Below are 25,852 nucleotides of genomic sequence, written 5' to 3'. Positions count from 1 at the left end.
ACTTTTGGAGGGAGGGACAGTTTTAATATACAATAAGGAGATTTATTTCTCAGTATGTTCCCTGAGGAAATTGTATTTTTCAAAAATTTGACTAAACTGAAATTTATGACAAGAGTTGGTTTCTGATCTCTGCCCCAAATTCACCAGTGATTTTAAGTCTCTCTAGAAAGGAGGACACATAGGTTCACAAAAGTTTACATATTTAATGTGCATAAAGGGAAAGTAAATAGAGTTAACTCCTAATTTTTAATCTAAAATGTTGAAATTTGGCTTCCTCTTTACACAACTGCTTTGGACACTAAGAAATTTTGGTGCAAAAGTAAAAAAAAAAAACCTGTTTACAAAGATAGTTTCCTTTCAAGAAATACAAGATCAAGATCAGACAGCAGGCAAGAAGGAGTAGAAATTGGAATTTTTCATCACTGAATAAATTCTAATTTCCAATGGGAATGCATCTATGAATAGAAAATACTAAATATTCTAATCACGTGAAAACAGTATACTCAACTTCTTGGTCAAGCCTTTTCTTTTTATACGATGCTTAGTCACTAAAAGTATTTTTATTATACTTCTCTCTACTCTGATTCTAAAAATAATAATTTGCTTAGTTGTACTAAGAACCACTGTTTTAAATAAACAACTAGATAAGGAAATGTTTCTAGCATTAATCACTCACACCAGCAACAATGCTGTATTTAATACACCTCCAGTATCAGTGGCTTGTTGGTGAACAGGGTGAGTAGGAATTATAATGACTGTTTCCATTTACCGGCTCTCAAAAACGGAATACATGTACCAACATATTGATTGCCTCTTTAATCTTGAAAAATTCCTTTCCCTAGAACATAGCACATCTATCACTAAAATTACATGGATGAAAGAGCTACAAATTGAGAATGTTATTATTAATAGTATGCCAAAATCTTACATCTGCTGTGGCATATCAGAGTTCATATTTTGAACCAATTGAATGAACTAACTTGAGGAATTTAATAAATATATAGCTTTGCTTGGATATTCCATAAAAAGAAAGTTAACAATGATTTTGTAAAAACAGGATCTTCTACATGCTTCTGGTAATAACTGTACAATTACAAGCTGAGAATTCACACATAACATCACAAACATCAAAGAATTTGAAAAAGCTAAGTGGTATGCTTTGGATATGTTAAACACAGACTGGGTACTGAAATGGACTAACTGACGACAAATTCAATATGTAGTTTTGTATATAAATGCCGTATCAAAATAAATCTCAGTACATAAGTACGGGTGTATATTTAAGAAGATATACATCACCAAAGGATTTGATTCATCAACAACAACGAATCATGTCAATATAAACTAAAGTAAAAATGCCTTTATATTCTGTACTCTATCAATTTTAATTTTATATAATACCAGGGTAAGAGCAATTAATCTTATTTAATTAAGAAGGCCATCAAGAACGAGCAATGACTGCTTCCTGGAAATTGGGGCACAAGACACTTCCTGTCATAAATCCATTGACTTTTACATTATGAAGTATACGGAGACCTAGTAGGACACAGTAAATACACATCGAATAAATGCATGATCTTGTCATGCAGAGATTCATTAACTTAACAACCATTAAGTGACTAATGCGTGCAAAATCATTTCCTTCCTTCCTTTCCCACATTCAATTAGTTCTGTGGATTCTTTTTCTTCATAGTCTCTCTGGTACCGATGGGTTTCTTCCCATTCTCTTGCCCATTCAGATTATGACCATCATTATCATCATTCTGATTATTATTTTAACGTCTGAACCATCCGTTTCTTCGGCTCCAGCAATTTGCTTTAAGTGAGGAACAATAGGAGTATCCAGCTCATGTTTTTTATGTGCATGTTTAAAGGTTGAATAACAAACATGTCCAATACACTGAGCACACAAAGCAGGCTTAATAAATGCATGCTATCAGTCAACTCCTTCACACCAATCAAACTGGTCCAATCCCTTTGTGCCTAACACGCTTGTTTCGCCCCTGACTCTAGTGATGCCTTCCCTTTCACTGGAACTACCTACACCAATCAGGGTCATATGTATCTTTCAATGGCCACCTTGTTTTCTTCATCTCTACACTGAACTTAGTACCATCTTTCAAGGCTTCACTAACTGTTACCTTCTTGATGCAGCCTATGCTGGCCAATCTATGTAAAATCACCACATTTCTCTCCTTCAGCATTTTGACCGCCTTATGCTGGCTATTTTCTTTATAAAACGTACCACCTTCTAAAATAGTGCATGATTTACTTACTTATCATTCTTTTATTCAGTTTTCTCCCCTGATTTCTCCTAGGCAAAGCCTACTGAAACAGGCACTTGATAAAGAACACAGAAAGAAGGAAAAAAGAAAGTTCTTCCAGCTCTAAAAAAGGCAAAGTAGGTTGGTATACTGAAAAAGTACAAAATGAGGTGGCATCCCCATTTTTCTGACTAGTCTCTGTTTCTTACTAACTGTGAAAATATATAAGACCCAATTATTTCACATTTCTGTATCTTGGTTTCCTCGGGAGTAAATAAAAATATTTTGAGCAGCGTATCTATAAGAACTCCTAAATCTTTAAAATGTCAGTGGTTCTGCTGTGATCCTGTTTAATAAAATTTAGATACTTCCAAATCACTGCTATCTCATCATGGGCAGCACCAATCATCCATCACATTTAATTAATTATTGACCACATCCAGATAACAAGCAGATTTTTGTTTTGCAAAAAAAATGATGGCATTACAGAATCCAAAGCTTCTGCAATTGTTTTTTAACAGCTAAGGGAAGTTCACTGTCTCCTTGTGGACCTGCACACCATTTAATGACAGAATAAAAAGTCACAGCGATAACCTCAAACACAGCGATAACCTCAAACCGTCAAACACACGTGACGGTCCGCAGCAATATCAATATATGCATGTGGCTGGTGAAGGTGAGGACAGCGTTCTCTCCCAAACCACCTAACCGTGGAGTTCTGTTTCTGGTTGACGGGTGGGCCGATGGTTGTAATTCTCAACTCTCCTAATGCCTGACAGCAATGCAGATATGATGGGAACACTAATCATATCGAGGGATGAACCACACCAACAAACCAAACCCAAATGGTTGGATATCCATATAACTGGTCAATATAGCCCCTGGAATCCTGTCCTTTCCTTCAAGCCTGTTAGAGCAATAGTAAAGTGTACATTTGGAATTTGAGGAAAGGCAATTTAAGTTGAAAACTGCATAATAACAGTAGCTCATGCTTACACCGTGCTTATGTGTCAGTGCTTTATATACATTTACTCCTTTGATCCTCATTATAACCTAATGAGGAGGTAGTTATTACCACCATTTCACAGAAAGGAAGTTAGGGCATAGGTAGTTTATGTAACTTGTAATATCACATAGTCAGAGACAGTAAGATTCAAACCCACTTGCTCTCATTCCAAAGTGTACGCTCTTAATCACTACACTATCATGAAATAAAGTCCTTGTAGCCTAAAGTCTCTTAAACATCATGATGTAAAAATTTCAGGAATATATAGAGAGATGGAGATGTATCTATCTAACTATGTGATAATGCTACAGTACACAGGCTTTGAAAATCATATATTAAAGGGCCAAAACCAGGTCTCTCTCAATAAAGTTTATAATAGCTGAACTCTATATTGAATTCCCACAAATTAAAATTCCAGAAATTTAAGATATGGTGGCAGATCATAGAAACCATTTAGAACAACTAATTTCCCAAGGGTTTTGAGAAGCCCAAGACTTACTATATCTATACCAATGTATTTGTGTATAGTTTACATAGGTGGAGGGTATATAGGTTATTAGCTACATGTACTTCAGTTTCCAGAGGGCAGATCAGCTAAAATCACAGTCAAGTGAAACTGAACTGCTTGGTCAGGGGTTACTTTAAATATCTTCCTGTTGTCACTGAAGTAGAAAGATAAAAGGAGTAACAAAATTATTTTATATAACAGTTTTATTTTCTATGCAGATAAACACGCAGATTTTTGCTTTGGAAAAAATGAGGGCATTACAGAATCCAAAGCTTCTGCAACGGTGTTTCATCAGCTCAGGGGAGTTCATTGTCTCCTCCTGTCTTCGAGTTGTGGGATGAGGAAACAATTGTAAAAACCCAGCTTGCTTGAAGGACTAGAGCAAAAAGAGATCGGAGTTGTCACACTGAATGCTGCCACTAATCGCTCTTCAGATTTGCTTTGTAGGCAATAGCTAGCCTCACGCAAAAATCAATCGCTACTGATCCTCTTTGCTCCCAGAAGAGCAAGCAATTACGACCCAGGAAGCTCCACCAAGGGATTACAAACAAATGCTAACAAGAGTTCAGTTCCACTGTCCTTAGATCATTCCATTTATTTACGGAGCTTTTATCGCATGACACAAACATACTTTATAGAACAAATACTTCCTGTTACTTAGCAAAGGAAGAGGCAACGTTGAAAGTCATCAGGCTGATCATGGTCAAGTCTGCGGTTAAGGTCTCACTCACTCTCCCCCCAACCCCCATCTGGTGAGAAACCACAGGTCTGGGCCATCCATTCACTCCCTAACCTTTGATACTCCTGGACACTGGCTTCAGATCAGGGTGGGAGAACAGAGAAGGAGCGCACCGTGACATCAATGGAGAAGTCATGGTGGGTATGAAATAGCAGGCTAATGGGGAAGAGTAACTGTGGCGTTGCAAGTAAGAAGGATAGGGAGGGTGAAGGGAAGAAGACTGGATAAATAACATTACATCAGTATCTGACACCAATGCAGGCACCAGAGTTAAGCCCTGAGAGTTGTATGGTCATTTGTTTGCCTATAAATTAAGTTTCTGTTTTGATTGTCTTCAGTGTTGCAACCTTCTTCCTTCCAAAGGCACATAACTATGCAAATACCTGGTTTAATTTTTAATTATGAGCCTTTAAAATGAAATGAGTTATAGAGGAGACTTTTTATTAGAGGATTACATGAGTGTTAAATTCTGTACTACCTTTTGCTAAAAATAGCGTTCATACATTTCCCCTCCGGCTGGGACGACAGCACCTTGAGGAAGGCAGTTCCAACACTCAAGTGAATAGCACTGAAAATTATAGTAAATCAAGTCTCATCTTGTCATACTGTATTTTTGATGGAAAATTTTTAAAAATGCTTCCCCTTAGGAAGACTTCTATTACAGTTCATCAAGTGTTATTGGGTCTAGCAGCTTATTTCCACTGTGCAGTCAGGACAGTCTCTAACCAGGTAAAATCTGCCCTAGAGCGCCATCAAGTATTTCCCCTTAGAAGTGGCTGCCTCATTGCTCTGATAATGACTCAGAGTTCAATCTCTGTAATACATCTGTTACACTTGAACTAGTAAGAATCCAGAGACTCAGAGCAAAAGTTTTCACACATGTCTAGTCCTATGTTAAAGAATATATAAAAACATATATTATGCTGATTATTATACATTTTTTAAAATGACAAGCTCTAACAAATTACATCCCTATGCAAGAAAAGTCATTAGATGACCAACAAAAATATCCAGTCCTTTAGAAGTGCCTGTTTCAGAAGGCCACAGCTTTTTTCCTTTTTGTAGAATAGTGACCAATAATCCAACCAATAATATTTCGAGTTCACTGTAACTGAATCTTCAGTATATAATTAAGGTATAATTATTCTCTACTTATATAAAATTTTTTTCTCTTGCACTGTTATAAGCCTCTCACAATTAGACATGAGGCAAAAGTTTTGTTTTTTAAACTTATGGATAAACAACCTTTTCCTCTACACTTTAAATTTTATTTACTCAATTAATTAATCATCATTTCCCTTTTTATTTAGGATATTATTTATATGATATATGTATATATAGNAACCAATAATATTTCGAGTTCACTGTAACTGAATCATCAGTATATAATTAAGGTATAATTATTCTCTACTTATATAAAATTTTTTCTCTTGCACTGTTATAAGCCTCTCACAATTAGACATGAGGCAAAAGTTTTGTTTTTTAAACTTATGGATAAACAACCTTTTCCTCTACACTTTAAATTTTATTTACTCAATTAATTAATCATCATTTCCCTTTTTATTTAGGATATTATTTGTATGATATATGTATATATAGTATTTTTAACAAAACTAAAATAATTTCTATGTTTAATTTGGCACACACAAATTATTCTATGTAAATTGCTATTTCCATGGATTCTGTAGAATGCTGAAAAGAGCTTAATTCCTATTGTTTGGATCTGGAAATCCAGTTTGAAACAACGACACGTGTTGGGTGAATGTAATTTTCATTCATATCAAGAAGGATAAAGGATGTTCTCAGCCCAACTCTTTCTGGACTACATCTAAACCGTATAAATGCCTTTATATTATATCCCAATCTTGCCACAGAATGTACTTCCTTGCCCAACACAACTTCAGTCATCACCTGTCATTTCCCACATTACAGGTTATCTCCTTATCATTCTGTCAGTAAGAAAAGACCCTTGCACTAAGACTTCTGGGTATTACCCAAAGAGTTATAATCTATGTGTTCTAGCCAATTTTTTTATGGGGTAAGTAACTCTTTTATGGCACAAGGGCTTAAGAAATTAGTACAGTTCTACACTATTCTAAGAAATTACAAGTTAATCCAGCCATTCAGACTGCCTAAAGTTCATTCTCAGCAATGTCAGCATTTGTGAATACTGGTTGGTATACACGAACCCTTACAACAAAGGGTGGATAAGAAGGGTAGTATTTGCCCTACAGTCCAGTATCTTCCTCACTACAGTAACTTACCTAGTGCTTAATACAAACTCATGAAAGTTTTAGGTATTAACATCCCCATTTGTCTGGATGTTAAAAACTAACTCTCAAGTGGTGAAGTGATTTGCTCAAGGTCATATAGGTTATACACGGTAGAGTTGGGATTTGATGCTGTTTCCAGTATAATTTCCACTGCATCATGGTATCTCTTCAATTCTGACCTGACTTCTAAGGTTTTCATAAGCTTTCCCAAACTCCCAAACTTAACTCTCCAAATATTGATAGAAACTGCTCTTTCAAGATCAAAGGAAGGAAAGAATAAAGTGAAGAAGGAGTCACAGAATAAGGTAGAAAATGGGTACTAGTTTCATGTGTGCTATGTTTTAGTTCTAGATTCAGTGTTTTTCAGTATCTCATTTATTTACTCAAACAGCCCCAATAAATGTGTACTACTGTTCTTATATATATACGTGAGCAATAATTCAGAGCAATAATATTACTTGTTCAAGGCCACGAAGAACAGCATATATATATATATACATATACATATATATATATACACACACACACACTTTTATCTGTATATTTATATCTGTATATACATATCTATGATAAAAAGTTTAATTTATAAAGTAGGCACAAGGAAAGATGAACACCGATAACTAATAATAAAGTAGAACAATTATAACAATATACTACCATAAGTTACATGAATATGGTCTCTCTCTTTGATGACCAATCCAATAACTGTGTCAGCTACTAAGTGACTAGTGGGAGAGGAGCATCTATGACATGTATACAAGGGACAAAGGGATGATTCGTGTCCCAGGGTGGGACTCGATCATGCTATTTGGAATGGCACAAAATTGAAAACTTATGAATTGTTTATTTCTGGAATTTTCCATTTAATATTTTTAGACCACAGGTGACCCTAAGTAACTGAAACCCTGAAACACCAAATGACAGATAAGGGGGGCCTACTGTACTGTTTGAATATAAATGCTAGAAACAGTCTGGAAAAGGAAAATGTATAGCAAAGGACTGGATGATTTTTGTCTGGGTATCAGAACTGACACTAACTACCTGTAATGACCTTGCATAGGTCACTTCGCTTTTCCAGATATGAATTTCTTCCCTTTGGAAGTCACTCAAAAAAATCTCTACAATTATAGAATGTCAAGTACATTACTCAGAAATAACCTTTAAGTACGCACACACACAAGTGATTAAATTCACTGCGGTAAAAGACTGCCACAAAATCAAGATGATGAGGATTAACTTCATTTCTACTCAATCACTTCTCATGTGAATAATATGCGAATCCAAGTTTTTACTTAGTTTCAGAACTAAATAACTTAATGGCAGAATCGAGTCTTTCTCTGGACAGTGAACTAAAACTCCCTGGGAATATTTTCATATTCTTGTTCTGTAAGCCAAAAGAATAAGTAGAAAACATGAACAGAAAATAAAAACAAAAATATTTACAACTATTGGGTTTCCAGAATCTGAAAGTAATCTTAGAATGTTTACATGCTAATAGAAGTATGCATATATTTTCCACTTAAGACTTGAATGTGCCTGAAAAACCAGACAGATATTACTTTTCCAGCCACACCAGTGGTTTCAATAGTACCACATAGTCCAACACGAGTCACCCAAAGTTACCAAGCTTCTTGGGAGCAGATTTGGGATTCATGTCATTTTAAGATATAGGACATCACAGCAAGTCTTCAGTGTTCAACAATTCTAGAAAAGGAAATATCGGGGGAGGGGGAGACGGGGGTGGCAGTCAAAATGTAAAAAAAATGATGGCAAAAAGAAGAAATGTTGGATCCAGGAACATAATGTTGTATGTTTAGGAAAATAAAGAACTAATTCAAATTGACTTGTGCAACTAAGTTCTTAAAATCCTTCGGAACAGAAGCTCCATGAGGGCAAGGATTTCCATTGTTTTCACTATCATAAACCAATCTCGACCTGTGCGCAGCACATAGAAGGTAATGAACACATATTCACTCAATGAAGACAAAGGGGAAATAACAGAAGAAAATCACTGACATATGAAAAACATAATGAAAGTGGAAACTGAGCATAAAAGTAGATGTGGCATAGTTTATGGTTTAATAGAAAGTCCAAATAGATTCAGTGGACAAGAGCTATCTACTTAATTCTTAGGGTCCTTCTAACTTTATATAAGTCATAACTTTGTATGCCTCTGTTTCTCAAATTATAAATTATCTCTTCCTTCAGGCTTTAAAATGATATTATGAGGTATTGTCAAAAGGCAAAGGGGAAGCAAGGAAGAACAAAGATGTACGATTTGGGGCATAATGATTTTCTGGAAATGCAGAAATGCTGATTTGTACAAACATACAAAGGAGTCAGCCGAGAAACTAGCATGAAGCCCATTAAGAAAAAGGAGAGGGCCAAATAAAGAAAAGGAACAAAAATTTGAATTTATTGTGCCAGTAACTAACTAGTATACCATTCATTGACTGAAGACATTTACTTTGCATGTATCTTTGCCATATGTATAAATATCATTCAGTATTAAAATGCAATAAGGTTATGCAAAAGACAGGTGGAGATGCTTTGATATCTTAGAATGTAATGAAATAATGATTTCATAAAGACAAAATGGCTTGGCTAGAAAAACAAGAAAGATTCAGGATAGAACTAAGAGGGTGGGAGGGGAGAAGAAGGGAAAAACTGACCTGGGATCATAAAGGAATAAGGAAGACCAACCAAAGAGAGATGTTCGGGAAAAAGGTGAGCCACAGAGCCATGGGCTGCAGGGCAGAAAACAGCTCACCCTTGGAAACCCAACCTGGTTTCTAAAGCAAGCTACACACGGTAGAGATGGTCAAATAGAAAGAAAAAAAAAAGACCACCACTATTGAAAATGTTATAAATGCAAAGCAAGGAGGTGAAAAGAAAATCTAACTGTAATGGTGTATGGTGTGCACTGTACATGCCTGACCAGTAGCCCCATGGGCAGTGCTTCCCTAACTGTTGGTCAGACGCCCCCTCAGCCAGCACGGCTCCCCGGCAGCTCCAACTCAGAACAGGGCAAAGAGGATAGGAGACAGGACGGCTACTCTGTGTTCTGCTTCTTGGATTTCACTAAACCTTTCAGAGTTTGTGAGTTTTAGTAAAATAATTTCACTAACACTTTCAGAGTCTCGGCTGCCTCATCAGGAAATTTATAAAATAATTCAGTTCAAATTGGGGATCGTTCAGCTTCTTCCCATTTGTAATGCCTTAGGCTTTAAAAAAGTATGGTCCAAGTGGAGAAAAGTTGTTTGAAAACACTGTTCTGAGATACCTACACATACAGTTACAAGGATCTAGAAGTCTCTGTGGTGCTAAAAATGAATGCCCTTTTAAATGGAAGGGAAGGAATCCTTCGGTAAATTACGCCACAAATGCATCATGTTGAGCTTTGCAAGTGAGCTTTGCAAATGGTAGCGATTCACATTGTCACTGGGGTAACAATGGTTTGCCATGCAACCCAATGCAAAGATTTAAGACGAAGCAAACCAATTTGGCCTAAGATGAAAATACTAATACATTCTTGCACCCAAGGGTCTGTTGTCAAGCAGGCTGTCCATACAGAAATACATTTTTTTCAAGATGGCACCGCAGCATCCTGCCTACAATTTAATTAATCATTTCTTTTTATAGAATCTAAGTCTGCAATCTCCCAGAGTCAGTTCTTTCCACACAAATAGAGAATAAGAAAAATGGGAAAAAAAACAGAAAAATAATTGTACAAGTTAATGGTTCAAGTGTTACGTGACTTGTTGAAAAATGAAAACTTAACTATTCTCATGATGATATGGTGAGCACAGTAGTGAAAAACCACTAATCACACATAGAAAAACTTCAGAATTATATATATACACATACATATATTTATATACAGAATATATATATATATTCTGGCCCTGTATTAGATTTCTTAAGATCTATATTTATGCATAGATTAATAAAGAAAACATAAAATTATATTATCTTATAAAAGAAATGCCCACTTTAGAAAATCTGGCATAGCCACTACATCTATAGGCAATTTAAAATGCTCTATTTTGCCTTTTATTATAACAAAGACAAAGGATGTTTTAATTTTAAGGGCATCAGTGACTAAGGGAGTAATTCTAGTATTTATAGAATAAAACCCTAACACTAATAGGTAGATTGGTTTGGGAGATAACACAGCAGACACAATTACTAGGATTGTCTCTCCTCCACTCTCTCAGGCTCCAGGATAAAGAAGAATCAATTAGCCCTCAACAGACGATGACCTTGAAGGTCACAGTTCTGTGCATAATATGCTGAATATGCTGAGACAGGTAGAAAAGGGAGACTGGAGTTCTGAAGCCAATGAAGAGCATGTTTCAGATGTGATAATGTCCTTTTAAGGATGCTTAGTTCATGCCAAAAACATGCACGATGAAAGAAAAGCTCCAGTACTTTCTGTGACTAAGCAACACTTTCTTAGTTGAAAGAAAAAAAGTGATAGAGATTACAAAATGACAAAATTCAGTTCCAAGCCCTTTTTTCCTCTCCTTTAGTTAATGGTTACAAGCTTTTTAAACAATAAAAGCAATCACTTACAAGTGCCTACAAAGCTCCAAGGACTACTAATCTTTTCAAAAAAAAAGACAATTTGGGGGGGGGTATTAGTAATTTGTTATTTTTAGGCACTCTTCCCCCCCCCAAAAAAAATTAACACGGTTTCCCCACACAGAAACCCCTACAGGCTGCACAGTGTTAACCAACTGTCCAGTCCTAACTTTTCAGGAGAAAGCTATTTCCCAGACTGCATTTCCACGCTTGTTTCCAATGCGCTTCCGAAGCCTGCAGCTCTGCAGCGGGCCAGCGCTGGCCACCGTAATGCTTTTAGGCAGCAGTGAATCTTTTCCACTCAATGCAAATGCTACACGATCAATACTCTGGCTTGGAAAAAAAATTTTGAAGAAACTATATGGAATGTATAATCTATTTGAAACACTTAGTAGAAGAATTTACCTTAAAAAAGAAGCCCTCACCAAGTCAACCTATACTTTTTGATGTGGTCCTAGAACAGAAAAATGTGCTGGATGTTTGTTTGTTTATTTTCCTTAGGTGAGAAAATTGTAGAATTTAGCTGACAGGTTTTTACAAAGAGTCCTGTTTCCTTTTCTGGACAACTAAACCCACTCGGCCACATTTTCAGTAAAAAGAAGTTTGAAATGCTAGAGACAAAGAAGCAACCTTGTCTTCATAGTCAATTTTGCTTCTCCTTGCAGGATCTGCACTTGCTTTTTATAGCCTGTCATTTCATCTGGGTATTATTTCCCGGTCACTTTGCCAGGTGGGAAGAGGCAGCGAAGGCAGTGATGTCTGTCAGATCTTTAATGATGCTTTAGGGATTTGATAAAGATACAAAGCAGTGTCTGAAGAGGGGAGTTTCCTCCCTAATTATACCTGAAAAACAAGCCTCATTTTTTTCTGAAATCTTTGCTACTGAAACTGGCGCGTACGAAACCATCTTGAATCCCAAGCAGACATCAAGTTTTCCTGTGTTTCTGTAACACATGGCTCTACCTCATACTGAACACTAAGTCTGGAAGAGATGCTCTTTATTCTTCATTACCATCTAGAGGGAAAGCAGATGGAGTGAGTATTTCATCACTGGATCCTTACCCTCAGCTCACCTTTAACTCTAAGAGATTTTACATACATGACTGAGAACCAACTTCTCTGATCTTTCACATTTTTTCTGCTAAGGAAAAAAATCCATGGTAGACAGTGATAGAAGATAGAGAAACAAAAGCTTTTTATAAACACCTTTTTTTTAAAGCTACAAACGCGTCCCTTCTACACGGATGCTTAGAATATTGTGACTAGTCACGGTTTCATCGTTGTCAACTTTCCATTGCAAAGCGTTGCAATGACCCAGTACAAACAGCAGCATGCTGTTCTGTATTGGTTTAAAAGCACGGGCTCTTCCCTCACAGGTTATTAAGTTGGGCTACTGCAATCCATCAGGCCAATGACCCATGCCTGAAAAAAAAAAAAACACAACCCCCCCCCCCCCCAGTGTGCCTTACTAATGCCTCTTGTACTTTTTAATGACCACCAAGGAAGCTATTTAAACATTTGATTACAGAAGACAAGACTGATCTGGGAAAACCCTTCCATGTAGAATTGTACAGTGACTTGAATAAAACAAGGCTGCCCCTAATAAGTGCCCGGTAACTGAAACCACAACCTGGGCAGGACACTGATCATCTGATGCTAGGGAGACGTGAGCACTGCCAATGGCTAAGGACCTGGTGCAGTACCAGGCAGAACCGTGTCAAATGCACATGTGGGCAGACGTGGTTAGGGGAACAGGAAGAAGAGATGGAGAAAGATCACAGGCAGGTGGGGATGGCTGGGAGGCAGAGACCAACTGAAAGGTGAAGAGAGGTACCAGAAAGACAAAATTGTACTCACTGCCATGTGGAAGTCACACTGAACAACAAAAAAAATAATGATGATCTGACATTTTAACTTCAAAAAGTGTTAGAAATACATTGAGTTTAACTTAAATTCAAGCATGACTCGAAGGCACTGAAGGTTTGGGTCCTGCACCCCAGATTTGGCAATCTGGCCAAAAGGAGTTGCAGTCACAACATTGAAATGTATGAGCAGTTTGCAAGAGCTTTTTACTCATCTCTTCAGTGCCACCCTAAGCATCCCAGTCACATGATATGCTTAACCAAAACCATGCAATTGAAACACAAGAAGAAAACAGCCACATTGCTCTGGAGAACGATTTTTAGGACCTCAAGCCCACCCCTGTCTTTTACTCATCATCATCTCTCTCTCTCTCTACTTACAAAGTTTAGGAGCAGTTTGGAGATTAGTTTCTGTTGTTTGTGGCTGAGTTGCTGACTTGGGTGTTCTCACCTCAGGGTTCCGAGTGGGTGAAGGGAAGGATGGTGCAGTGGGTGGCAGGAAAGAAAAAGCAAAAGCACGATTCTTCGGGGTGGGTACTGCTGCAGGTTCAGAGGACACAACAGTATTGTCATCAACTTGCACTGTAACTTGAACCTCAGTTTCAGCCTGAGCCCTAGAGACAGGTGAAGCATATGCCTCAGATGATACCCACACAGCGGAGGCAGCAGTTGGATCCAGAGAAATAATAGGGTCCTGGCCTAACCCCCCAGGGTCAAGGTGAGTAGGAGAGTCATACTCAAATATCTTGTCCACAAACACCCACTTGAGGCCGGCAATGCAGAGGCAGAGGCTGACCAGGCAAGCCAGGATGGGGACAATGCAGATTTTCTCCGAGTTGAGGCAACCTCTCAGGCGCTCGGCCTCCAGGCAGACGCAGCAGGGAATGGCCAGGCCCACGAGTCCCGGGGTTCTCCCATCTTCAGTCTGGGTCTCTGGCATGTCTTCTGCTGCTGGGAGCCCATCAAGAGACGGGTCAGCACTCAGCTGAGTGGAGGGGCTGGAGGATCTCTCAGCAGCTCCCTCAGACATGTCTGGGGAATAGATCTCCATCGGCTCACCTCCAGAAGGCCTGGCCTCTCTCACGGTCCATTACCATGCAGAGCCCCCCCCAGCCAAATGAGACAGCATCTTACAGGGGGAAATCGATAAGGCGTCCAAGTCCAAGGCCATTATCAAAAGCAAGAGGAGTTCAGAAGGAAGGAAGAAAAAGCCAAAGCCTCTAGCAACTACCAAATAAAAGTATATTGTAATTCTTTACCGCTGTTTTGGGGCCACTTTTGCAGTTCTTTTTAAATGCGTCTCCAAACCATCCAGGCTGGTCCAGAGGCCAGGGGCCGAATCAGAAACCGAGCTGACGCTGGGTCGCTTAAGTAAACCAGGAGCCCAAACTGAAAGGCATGTTTCTCACCTCGGGCATCTGAAGCTGCTGTCTGCTTAGATGGAGAAAACAACTGTCATGCAGGAGAAGTAAGAGCAAAAGCAGGACCAGCGCTGGCGGCGGCGGCGGCAGCAGCGGCGGCGGCAGGAGGGGCAGCAGTGACAGTAGCAACAGCATCCTGTTGTGTTAACGCGACGGCGGAGCGAGGCTGAATCATTACAGAGCAGCAGGTGCCTGCCCTCTGAGCATCACTGCACGCAGCATCCTCGCAGAGGGACCCGCGGGGACGAGTGCGCCAGGAGGGGCGGTAACTCCTCTCCCCGCCCTGCCTTCCCCCCCACCCCCACCCCCAACCAGTCCTCTTTGTGCTCCTGAGCGCTCATTCACTTTCTTCCTCTGCGGCTCTCCCTCGCTCCACAGTCTCTTGCTCTTTCTTTCCCCTCCTCTTTCAAAAACGTTCTCTCTCTCTTTCTTTCTCTCCTCTCTCTCTCTGTCTCTGTCTCTTTTTCCTCCCTCCTGTCCCAGCCTCCACCCACTGTCCACACTCTAGAGCTGCTGGCCACTCTGAGTAAAATCAGTACACCCGGCAACACAGGACAGCCAGTGACTTCCTAGTTTATCCAATTAGAAGGAATGAAGGCCATCAAATCAAAGAGAAGCAGGCGGGCACCAGTTTAGCTGAGTCCCCACGGCCCCCACCCCTTTTCTTTCTTTTTTCTTTTGCCCTCTGCAAAAGCGGCTCCGGTCCTTCCACCCCCCACCTTGTTTGCTTTCAGTCTTGCTGGCTCTTTCCTTCACCCACAGTTGGGTCAGAGAGAAGCCAGCGATCGATGCTAGCAATCTAACAAAGCTGGGATGGGGCGGGGATGTAGGTGGGACCTCAGGGGTTGGACCTCAGGCTTGGCAAAGTCTGATATCTGATTCCTCCCTAGAGAGGTAAGCCTTGCAACAGCAATTTCTCCTGCCTGCTGCTGAGAGCTAGCATTCCTGCCCCAGCCGGCTAATAAGTTTTGTTCACCAAGAAGACTGTTATTACCTGATTCTCAACCAACAGTCAGGACATGCTTTCTAACCATGGACAGCTCTGCCTTCAGCTCTTTGCAGACAGATAGTGTAAGACTCTGTAATGCCCAGTGTGAAGTGCTGAGTGTGTGCCTGAGCAGGAGACTGCTGGGCAGGGGAGCGAGGGGTTCAGAAATCCTCACCCTGGACCCCTTTAAATTTCCATTTCCCTGTCTCACCCACAGCAGCCCTCGGCTAATGTCCAGCTAACAAGAAACACTGGTAAGTAACTGGGAGCAAAGGCTACCGCTCGTTTTGAAATTAGCCTTCACTGTGACTCCACACTGCGGAGGTTTGCATTCCCTGGGTGCAGTAATGTGTAACACATGTCCTCACTATCACTGCACTGCAAGAATTATCAACAGTTTTCTGTAAGAGCACGCCTTTTAGGGTTAGGTTTCTGTAGTTTTACCTTACAGAGAGTTCCAGTGCTGATTTTTCCCCCTTTCTAAAACAGCAGTCGTTAAAAGACTAAGAGGAATTCACTGTCCTTCACGAAGAGACAGGCTCCACTGCTGAACTTCCCATTTGCTGTGTGTCCATGCGCGCTGCGTGCACCTGCATCTTTCATCCGCACTTCACTGTGACTGCACACCTGGACCGTTTCCAAGGGACCATTCTGCTCACCTTTGTCAAGAGGAGTCTTAAAAACGCTAAGTCTGGGTTACATAACCATTATATGAGTCCCAGAAACAATAAAATTTAGAGCTCAAGTCCTGAGAAAATCTGCTTTAAGCACACTCTATTTCGTATGGGGCAATCTTCACTGCTTTGAATTATTTTGAAGCTTTAAGTGGACATGGGATTTGAGTATTATCATTTCTTTTGAAATGAAATTAGTCCATAATTATAAATAATTAAAAGGATATTATCTTAAAATGTGTTTGCAGGACTATAGCTAACAACGACAAAAGCCTGAATCAATCTGAGTAAGTATTATCATGACTACGACAGGCTTATGAGCAAAATTAATTATCCTGAAGTTCACCTCTACATGACCTGCACTTATATCCCAGCAACTAGTATTTTAAACTAATTCCTGTGCCCAATTTCTAGCTTTAACTAATTAACTAATTAATTAATTGAGCTATTTGATTTTAAAGTACCAAGAATTTTCCTAAAGATTCTGGCAACAGACATAAAATTTCACATGGCAGAAAATCTATATTGAAGCATTTATAGTATTCAAACTGAGAGGTATTAAGATTTTAATGATCAATATTATATAAATATTCAAAAATGATATAAGCAAGTACATGCTTATGCTAAATTAGGGTAATTTATAATTCCTTTAGATAACACCCAGTTTAAATACATGGCACTTCACTCCTCCCATATTACACTCAAATATAATACATTGGCATTTCATCCACAGCCAAAGCCATCTAAATCTCAAAGACCAAAATGGGATTCAGGTAGCCCAAGTCAGGTGGGGAAGAGAGATACCAAGATCAATAACCAGCAGTTAAGAAAAGTGGTCCTTAACTTGCACCAATAACAAATATTCACCTCACCTTAAAATTAATCATTAAGAGCAAACACATTCAGCAAACAAATTGCTAGTTACTAGCTGTCCTGTCAAAGACACCCCACACTTACAAAGGAAAACAGTGTGTTATATAAAGGCTAAGGACAAACCAGAGACAGGCCTGTGGGCTGACACAGCCTTTCTTTTTCCTGACTACACAAATCAGACTGTGGCATGTGTGTGTGTCCTCCCTGGAGACGGACCAGCACTTGCACCTTGAAGCTAAGGTCAGCTAGAAGAGAGCCAGCACCCGACAAAGCTGCTTTCCACCAAAGTGGAAGGTGCTTGTAACTGAGGAAAGGAAGTAGAACCGGAGGTAAAGACTGAAAGGAATTCTCCACGAGTTCTATCCTTGAGACAAGGAGACAGAAGTTGCTTTTAACCCTTTATCAAATCCTTTGTAGTAATAATGAAGTGAGGAAGGGGACGGTATCTGGGTTTAGGGCTCAGAATTTCCTTCAGGTAAAACACCCCTATTTGTAGGAAGAACTGCAAAGACATATCACTTTAACTCTTTAGGCTTCACCCCATTCAAACTCAGACACACCCATATTTCAATGTCTCCTTAAAAAAGTGAACAAGAGACAAATTTTTACTACCTTTCAAAGCCATATTACCACCTCCTTCATGAGAACAAAAAGTACATTTATTTAGCACCACCTTCACGCCAGGGACTCTGCTAGGTTTTTAACATACATTATTTTTTATCTTCACAAATTCTGTACAGTACATATTATCTGGAAAATAAAGAAACAGATTCAGGCAGCTTAGGTGATTGGTCACCGACACGCAGCTATTAAGCTATGGACCCAGATCTGGGCAAACGTCTGACTCATGCTATTTCTGCTGAAAAATATTGCTTCTTTTTTTTAATTAAAAGAACGCATCTGATTATATATTGCTTATCTATCACTTCCATGGGAGAGTAAGCAAACCAGAAAACAGAACAGTGAAACAGTCATTACCTTCATTTAATTAGTAAACCAACTTATAGGCACCTCGTTTCCCAAATAAGTGCCTTCTAAAATTTTGCCTACTGATTTCAGACATTATAAGGATTAAACACAGGCCATTTAAATAATGCATATTTATAGTTTAAATGGAATGAATTCTTCCATAGTCTCAGTTCAAGGATTTTCTTTGGAGAGCTATTTTAGTTGTTCATTGCTATGAAGCAAACTGCCCTGAAAGAGCTAAAAATAACCATCGCATATTATTTCACTGGTCCGCAGGTTTACTGGGTTCAGCTGAGCGGTTCTTCTGCCCCATTTGTTGACAACTGGGGCTGCAAGAGCTGAAGATGAAACTGGGCTGAAACACAGAAGATGGCCCACACATATGACTGATGCCAGAGGTCAGGGGGGCGCCCAGATAGGACTGGTGGATGGCGCCCCAACATGTGGCCTCTCTAAGTGGCTTGGGTTTCTCACAGTATCACAGCTGGGTCCTGTGCCAACTGCCAGGCCTCCGAAAGTCTGGATCTCGAAGCAGCAAAACTTATTTCCACCGCATCCTACTGGTTATGCAGTCATGACGCTATCTGAGATGCATGGGACAAACAAATCTTGATGGACAAAGAGACAAGAAATTTACAGCCACAATTCATCCACCGCAGAAGGCAAGGAAGTAAGTATTAGCAAGACAATCCAGGTCAAGCAGAGACATAGTAATATAGACAGGGACTTGCCTTCTCAAAATATACTATTTCTGATCCACTTTCATAATGTTCCAGCTTCCTTCTAAGCCAACTTCAATGGAGAAAACATTCTATTATGTCATCAGACAAAAAAATCTTCAAATTCCTCTGCTACCTCAATTCAGGCTAGGCTCCTTGGGTCTGCATTTATTTCATGTATTCCAATTTCAGAAATATTTAGCATAGCTTCAGCAGATGAAAGAGGATAGTAAATGCCATTTTGCTTTTGACCATGTCGCCCAAACTTATTTTCTCTTTCTTATTTTTTCCCCGTATTTTGGCTATTTCACTCCAGAAATTTTTGTCTTTCAAGACGTTTACCCTTGTTCCTCAGTTTTATGGCTGAAAAAGTAGAATTTACTTCCTGGTATCTAATATCATGATGACAGCAATAGTTTAATTTTTGGGATGCCAATCTTTGGAGCTGACTATGTATAACTTATAATGATTTATTAGCTAATGAATTTTGAAATCATGATTTCACAAGAAACCTTCACAGCCTGAAGGTAACCTTAAGAAGTTGCTGCTTCCTGTGAGAGAGGACAAACTACTCAGATGGGTCATTAGCCTCTTCCCACCTACCTGGTAATGAACCTCCAGCTCTAGTCTCTGCTCCTCCTCGGGGCCCTTCTTGCTTCCCAGTCTCAGACGCACCTTAAGGGCACTATTATCAGGGCACATCTTCACAGTTGGTGTTATTATTTAACTATGTCTTAGGTATCAGATTGACGAACCCAATTCTTTCAAGGTCAGGTCTACAAATATCTAGTTGTCCCAAACTTAGAGCTATGCTATTCTGCAATGCATATTTTGTTTGGTTTTAGTTTTCAGAGATTGATTTACACAGATTATGCCACTTCTAATAAACTGGCAGACTTCTTTTCATACCATCTATCTACTCAAAATACCTTGTATAATCTCCTCACATTTTTTTAGATCTTTGAATGTCCAGTTCAGATACATCCTTATCAAAGTTTTTTGATTGTTCCCAAATACACTTTTCATGAATTTATCTTGTTCTAGTGAAACTCTGCTACCCCCCACTATGACTCTTAATTCTTAGGCACCACAGATCCTTTCAGTGGATGGAAAATTTTGGAAATAAACCAAAATTTAACAGTTTTTCCTGTAATTTTGCCTCTCATCAGCCAAATGGAAAAGTTCTCTGAGGACAAACCCAATCCACATAGTCTTTGATGCCCTTCTGCATTATTCATGATGCTAAATGCCTGAGATGGAGCTCATTTCACCTGACTGGGCAGGTGTTTTCTCCCCCGTGGAGGGTTAGCCAAGACTCTGATCGTGCTTTACTCTTACCCAGGGAAAATTTATCCAGAGCAGACAATTTGGCTTAATTTTAAGAATTATTTTGTGAGATGCTGCATTAAATGTTTGGTATTGACGGTGGGTCTGTGTCCTCATTTTGTCCTAAGAGGATCAATTTATGCTGGCACATTTTGTCCTTTATGAGTTCCGATCCCTTCTAACTCAAGTCAATGATCTCAAAGGCTGAGAACTTTATATAATGAGATATTTTTATCAAATGTGATAGTAAGAATGAGTCTACTTTGAAGGAACCTATTCATGTCTCACTCCCCATAAGCAGAGATAAAAACTGGTTATATGCAGCCAGTGTTCATTTTATTTTTAATTGTACAAGTCACTTGCCTTTCACAACAACACTGGACATGTTTTGGAACTAGATGGAGATGGCGATGGCACGTTTTGATAAGTGCCAATAAAGTATTCACCTTAAAATGGTTAATTTTATGTGATGTGAATTCCAACTCCATAAACAATTATACTGGACATGCATAATAACTTCAGCTTCTCCAACCTTTAATTTTAAAAGGAGAACATGTTTTATATGACTAGTTTTACTAGTGGACTGCCCTAGAATAAGGAGACTTTTTTTTTAATGCATAGGTTGCCCTTTCTTCTACAAAATCTCAGTAGGTCATGTGGCATGAAATCTCTGACAAGTCTTAATTAATTGTGAACTCTGAAGTGGTTGATGTTGATGATACAGTACTACATCCCCAAAAGCTTTAAAGCACAAATAAAGATATAATAAACTGATATGGTCTTGAGGGTTTACATCCCAAAGAAGTTTTATTAAAAAATGAGAAAGGTTTATAATTATCTCATTTTATATAAAGTATTATTTCTCATTGTTCGACTCCACCCATTGGCTATTTAGAATATACTAGAAATATGAGCAAAGGATGAAAGGAAGTGGCAGTATTTCTGAATTATCGGTATTTTGTACACAGTATGCTTTGCTATGCAATGTGTGATAAACTCACCACCTGAAGGCAAGTTCCAGAATGGCAAGAACTTGTGTCTGCTTTCATCATTGTGCCTCTATGACCTAGAACATGACTGGCACACAAAAGTCATTCAGTAAGTGCTGTTGAATGAATGTATCAACATGGAAATTACCAAAGGCAGGGTGAGTAAACCACGGGAAAATGTCTTAAAGACATGGGTACTGTAGACAGAGTTTTACTTGTGTGAATAAATGCAAGTAATGTTAAATTGTTGTGTGTGTGTGTATAATAGAAAGGAGAAAAATCAAAAGGAAAATTACCTTTATCATGCCTATCCTGATGTTATATAAATGGCCAGCTATTCATAATGTTTACTAGAGCAATATATGCTGTTTTAGTTACTTTGAACAAATACCTTTGCTTTGTTTCATTAATATTCACTACTCTAAGTTCAGTTCACAGTGCAAGGCAGCAGAGCTTGGAGAGAATTTGTTTGTTTGTTTTACCCTCAAGTCTGAGGGCAGATGTACCAAAAATATAAAGGGTGATCTGTACTTTTATGTGCACTATAGGTATAATCTCATTTTTAAAATAATATAGTGTGTGCTTTGATGCAGAAAAAAATTAAACATAGGAAAAATGCCTCTGATAAATGCTAGTTTACAATACAAATTCTGTAAGGCTTTTTAAATGGAAATAATTGAACTTGATTTATATACTTAGGTGCTAGCTACTTGTTTAGAGTCCAGTTGCTTGCCAGCTGAATATAAACTGGTCCCCAAATCAACCCCAAAATGCAGTGGATAGCACAGCATATGACTTTTACAAATGCTCTAGACATTTGTTAGGTTTTAAAATTTTCTGTTCTGATAAAAAATGTTGAGCATGAGAAGACCAACATATGAAGACAGTCATGAATTACTTAAAAGAGAGTACCACCTACTCAGGACTCTGAAACATGATATAGAGTCACATATAAAAGAAACCCTCACAACTTACCCGGAATAAAGGAAGCTTGGGGAAAGAAATTATCTAAAGTGCTCTACTTTTCAGTATCGTCCACATGTGTAAATCTGAGAAGACTTCAGCCAGAGGAACTATCTTACAATACATATTTTCCTTAGAGTCTCCACAATTCTATTTTTTGCTGACCAAAAGAAAAGTAGAAAGTTGCACCAAAGGAAAAAATGGAGGAATAAATATACATGTCTTCAGCACTGACTGACATTCTGAGTGAGCCACCCAACCAGCCTCTGATGCTCAGAGAACGCCGGCCCTGCTGCTGCTTCTCAGTCCAAGGGTGGAAACGTCGTCTACATTGTTACCCTACTTATTACTTTAAAACACTAGTTCACTGTTGGTGGGATTGCAGATTGGCACAACCACTACGGAATTTTCTAGAAAAACTAAAAATGAACGTGTCTTTTGACCCAGCAATTCCACTGTTAGGAGTATATCCTAAGAACCCTGAAACACCAATCCGAAAGAACCTATGCACCCCAATGTTCATAGTAGCACAATTTACAATAGCCAAGAGTTGGAAGCAACCTAGATGCCCATCGGTAAATGACTGGATCAAAAAACGATGGTACATTTACACAATGGAATTCTATGCAGCAGAAGGAAAGAAGGAGCTCCTACCCTTCGCAACACCATGGATGGAACTGGAAAGCATTATGCTGAGTGAAATAAGCCAGGCGGTGAAAGACAAATACCATATGATCTCACCTTTAACAGGAATCTAAACAACAAAACAAACAAGCAAGCAAAATATGACCAAAGACACTGAAATACAGAACAGGCTGACAGGGACCAGATGGGAGAGTGGAGAGAATCACAGGGGAAAATACAGGGGAAGGAGAGATTTTCGGAAACAGAAAAAAGAAGGCTGTTGATAACTGAGTTCTACTCTGAAATATGATGAGCAGAAAATTCCAGGTGCAAGTATGATGACTCATTCCAGAAAAACCAATATTCTATTTGTTGGCTTAATCCATCACCTATATATATATTTAAAGAATGCAAGAAAACATATATCATGGATACTGGGATATTTGGGAGTAAAGTGCACTCATGTATGCAACTGACTTGAAATTGTGTCAAACATAAAAAGAGTAGATGGATAGATAAATGGGTAGATATTTCATACAGCAAAACAGCAAAATGTCAACGATAAAATCTAGATGGTGGGCTTAAGTTGTTTACTACAAGATTCACACAACTTTTCGTCTGCAGATTTGAAAATTCCATAATCAATGCTCCAAAACCTTTTGAAAAGATGTTTTTTGTGGCTATTTCTGGCCACCTATAAGATTTCCCATCTTAATCTACTGTAGTAAGTTTTTTTCATAAAAACTTTTTAGCAAATGCCAAAATCATCACCATCATCTGTCAATTGCACATTGAGTAACCAGCACTGGGTTACCTGTCTTCCTCCGCTACATGCCTCCTCCCTAAGCACTGTCTTCTACCACTCTTACTTTAAGAAACTGCCTTTTAAGACGAATTTCAAAATTATATCAAGGATATACGATTCATGTTACTTGAACCATTATCTAGTGACAATGGAGTATCTTTACACGGCAAACTATTAGTTATGGCAGAAAATCTCAGAGCTTTTCCTGAACCCTCCCCCCACACCACTTATTTATTGAGAACGGATTTTTTTGTAATGCTCTACATTAATCATTTGGGAACTGGAACACCTAAGAATAATGGGAATAGGGAAATTGGAAAGTTCACACTACTGGCAAAATCAGAAGGGTTAAGGAGTAAGCTTCATTCTGTGGGGAAAAAAGATAGAATTCTTTTATTGTTAAGGACACTCCCATTCTGAACATATCTTTTCCAAGGGTCAGCTGGTNGACCAAAGACACTGAAATACAGAACAGTCTGACAGGGACCAGAGGGGAGAGTGGAGAGAATCACAGGGGAAAATACAGGGGAAGGAGAGATTTTCGGGAACAGAAAAAAGAAGGCTGTTGATGACTGAGTTCTACTCTAAAATATGATGAGCAGAAAATTCCAGGTGCAAGTATGATGACTCATTCCAGAAAAACCTATATTCTATTTGTTGGCTTAATCCATCACCTATATATATATTTAAAGAATCTAAGAAAACATATATATCATGGATACTGGGATATTTGGGGGGTAAAGTGCACTCATGTATGCAACTGACTTAAAATTGTGTCGAACATAAAAAGAGTAGATGGATAGATAAATGGGTAGATATTTCATACAGCAAAACAGCAAAATGTCAACTATAAAATCTAGATGGTGGGCTTAAGTTGTTTACTACAAGATTCACATAACTTTTCGTCTGTAGATTTGAAAATTCCATAATCAATGCTGCAAAACCTTTTGAAAAGATGTTTTTTGTGGCTATTTCTGGCCACCTATAAGATTTCCCATCTTAATCTACTGTAGTAAGTTTTTTTTTTCATAAAAACTCTTTAGTAAATGCTAAAATCATCACCATCATCTGTCAATTGCACATTGAGTAACCAGCACTGGGTTACCTGTCTTCCTCCGCTACATGCCTCCTCCCTAAGCACTGTCTTCTACCACTCTTACTTTAAGAAACTGCCTTTTAAGACGAATTTCAAAATTATATCAAGGATATACGATTCATGTTACTTGAACCATTATCTAGTGACAATGGAGTATCTTTACACGGCAAACTATTAGTTATGGCAGAAAATCTCAGAGCTTTTCCTGAACCCTCCCCCCACACCACTTATTTATTGAGAACGGATTTTTTTGTAATGCTCTACATTAATCATTTGGGAACTGGAACACCTAAGAATAATGGGAATAGGGAAATTGGAAAGTTCACACTACTGGCAAAATCAGAAGGGTTAAGGAGTAAGCTTCATTCTGTGGGGAAAAAAGATAGAATTCTTTTATTGTTAAGGACACTCCCATTCTGAACATATCTTTTCCAAGGGTCAGCTGGTCAGCGGACCCTGTAAGGCGAAGGCTCTGATGTTGTGGAGGTCGAGCTGCTCCATTGCTGTTTTTAAGATATATGCATATGCCGCTATGCATACTGATATCTTATAAAACTATTAAATATTTATGAGGCAGTACAAAGCCCCTCTAAAAGCATCTGTATTTAACTAAATCATGTCACTGACAGCACGAGGCACACAGAGCAATTTAACTGAGCAGGAGTACTTCTTTTACATATCACTGCAGTGCAGAGCGTTTCAACCATATGCTTCTTGCTGCCCCCACGCACCTCTCATAAGAAGGAAAGGCTTAAGTGAGATGGTTCAAAAGGCTTTTAGACAGGCTTCTGCAATGAAAGTAAATCTTCTGAAGTGTTTCTCAAAAATTTGTCCTTGAGGCTTTGCCATAACTCTGTCACTAAAGGTCAGACCCCATTTTCAGGTAAAGTCTCCTTAACCCCAGATTAAAGACCTGAATTCAGCCCAGTCTTTCCTTCTAGAGCTTCCAAATGTCCACGACTGTGGTCTGTACTGACTGATATTAAAGTCACCCAAAAGGATGCCCTCATTCTTCCCTTTCACCCACAAAGAGATGACAAGGAAAAGGTTTGAAGTGGGCATACCGAAAGCTAAACTATTGTTCAGCATTCACACCCTTAAAGCCAAAGAATTGACTGAGATCAATATTACTACTTAAGCAGTTTTCCAAGGTACCAAAGCATTTGGTG

The 25,852-nt window shown here is 38.8% G+C and overlaps 1 protein-coding gene across 5 annotated transcripts in view; it reads right to left on the bottom strand.

The window, feature by feature from the left end:
* NRG1 (neuregulin 1) overlaps positions 1–25,852 on the bottom strand; it is a 959,746-nt gene that overhangs the window by 92,688 nt on the left and 841,206 nt on the right. For 3 of the 5 annotated variants that reach the window (XM_037055336.1, XM_037055335.1, XM_037055338.1), the window contains exon 1: positions 13,618–14,878. The exons of the other annotated variants lie outside the window; for them this stretch is intronic. In XM_037055336.1, coding sequence (XP_036911231.1) covers positions 13,618–14,287 — 670 coding nt within the window. In that variant the 5' untranslated portion in view covers positions 14,288–14,878. Of the gene's footprint in view, positions 1–13,617; positions 14,879–25,852 lie in introns of those variants that run through there. 5 annotated transcript variants of the gene reach the window in all.

Source organism: Sturnira hondurensis, unplaced genomic scaffold, assembly GCF_014824575.4.
Source record: "Sturnira hondurensis isolate 20B ecotype Veracruz unplaced genomic scaffold, ASM1482457v3 Scaffold0008640, whole genome shotgun sequence".
Taxonomy (NCBI): domain Eukaryota; kingdom Metazoa; phylum Chordata; class Mammalia; order Chiroptera; family Phyllostomidae; genus Sturnira; species Sturnira hondurensis.
This window is presented reverse-complemented; position numbering and strand designations above follow the sequence as displayed.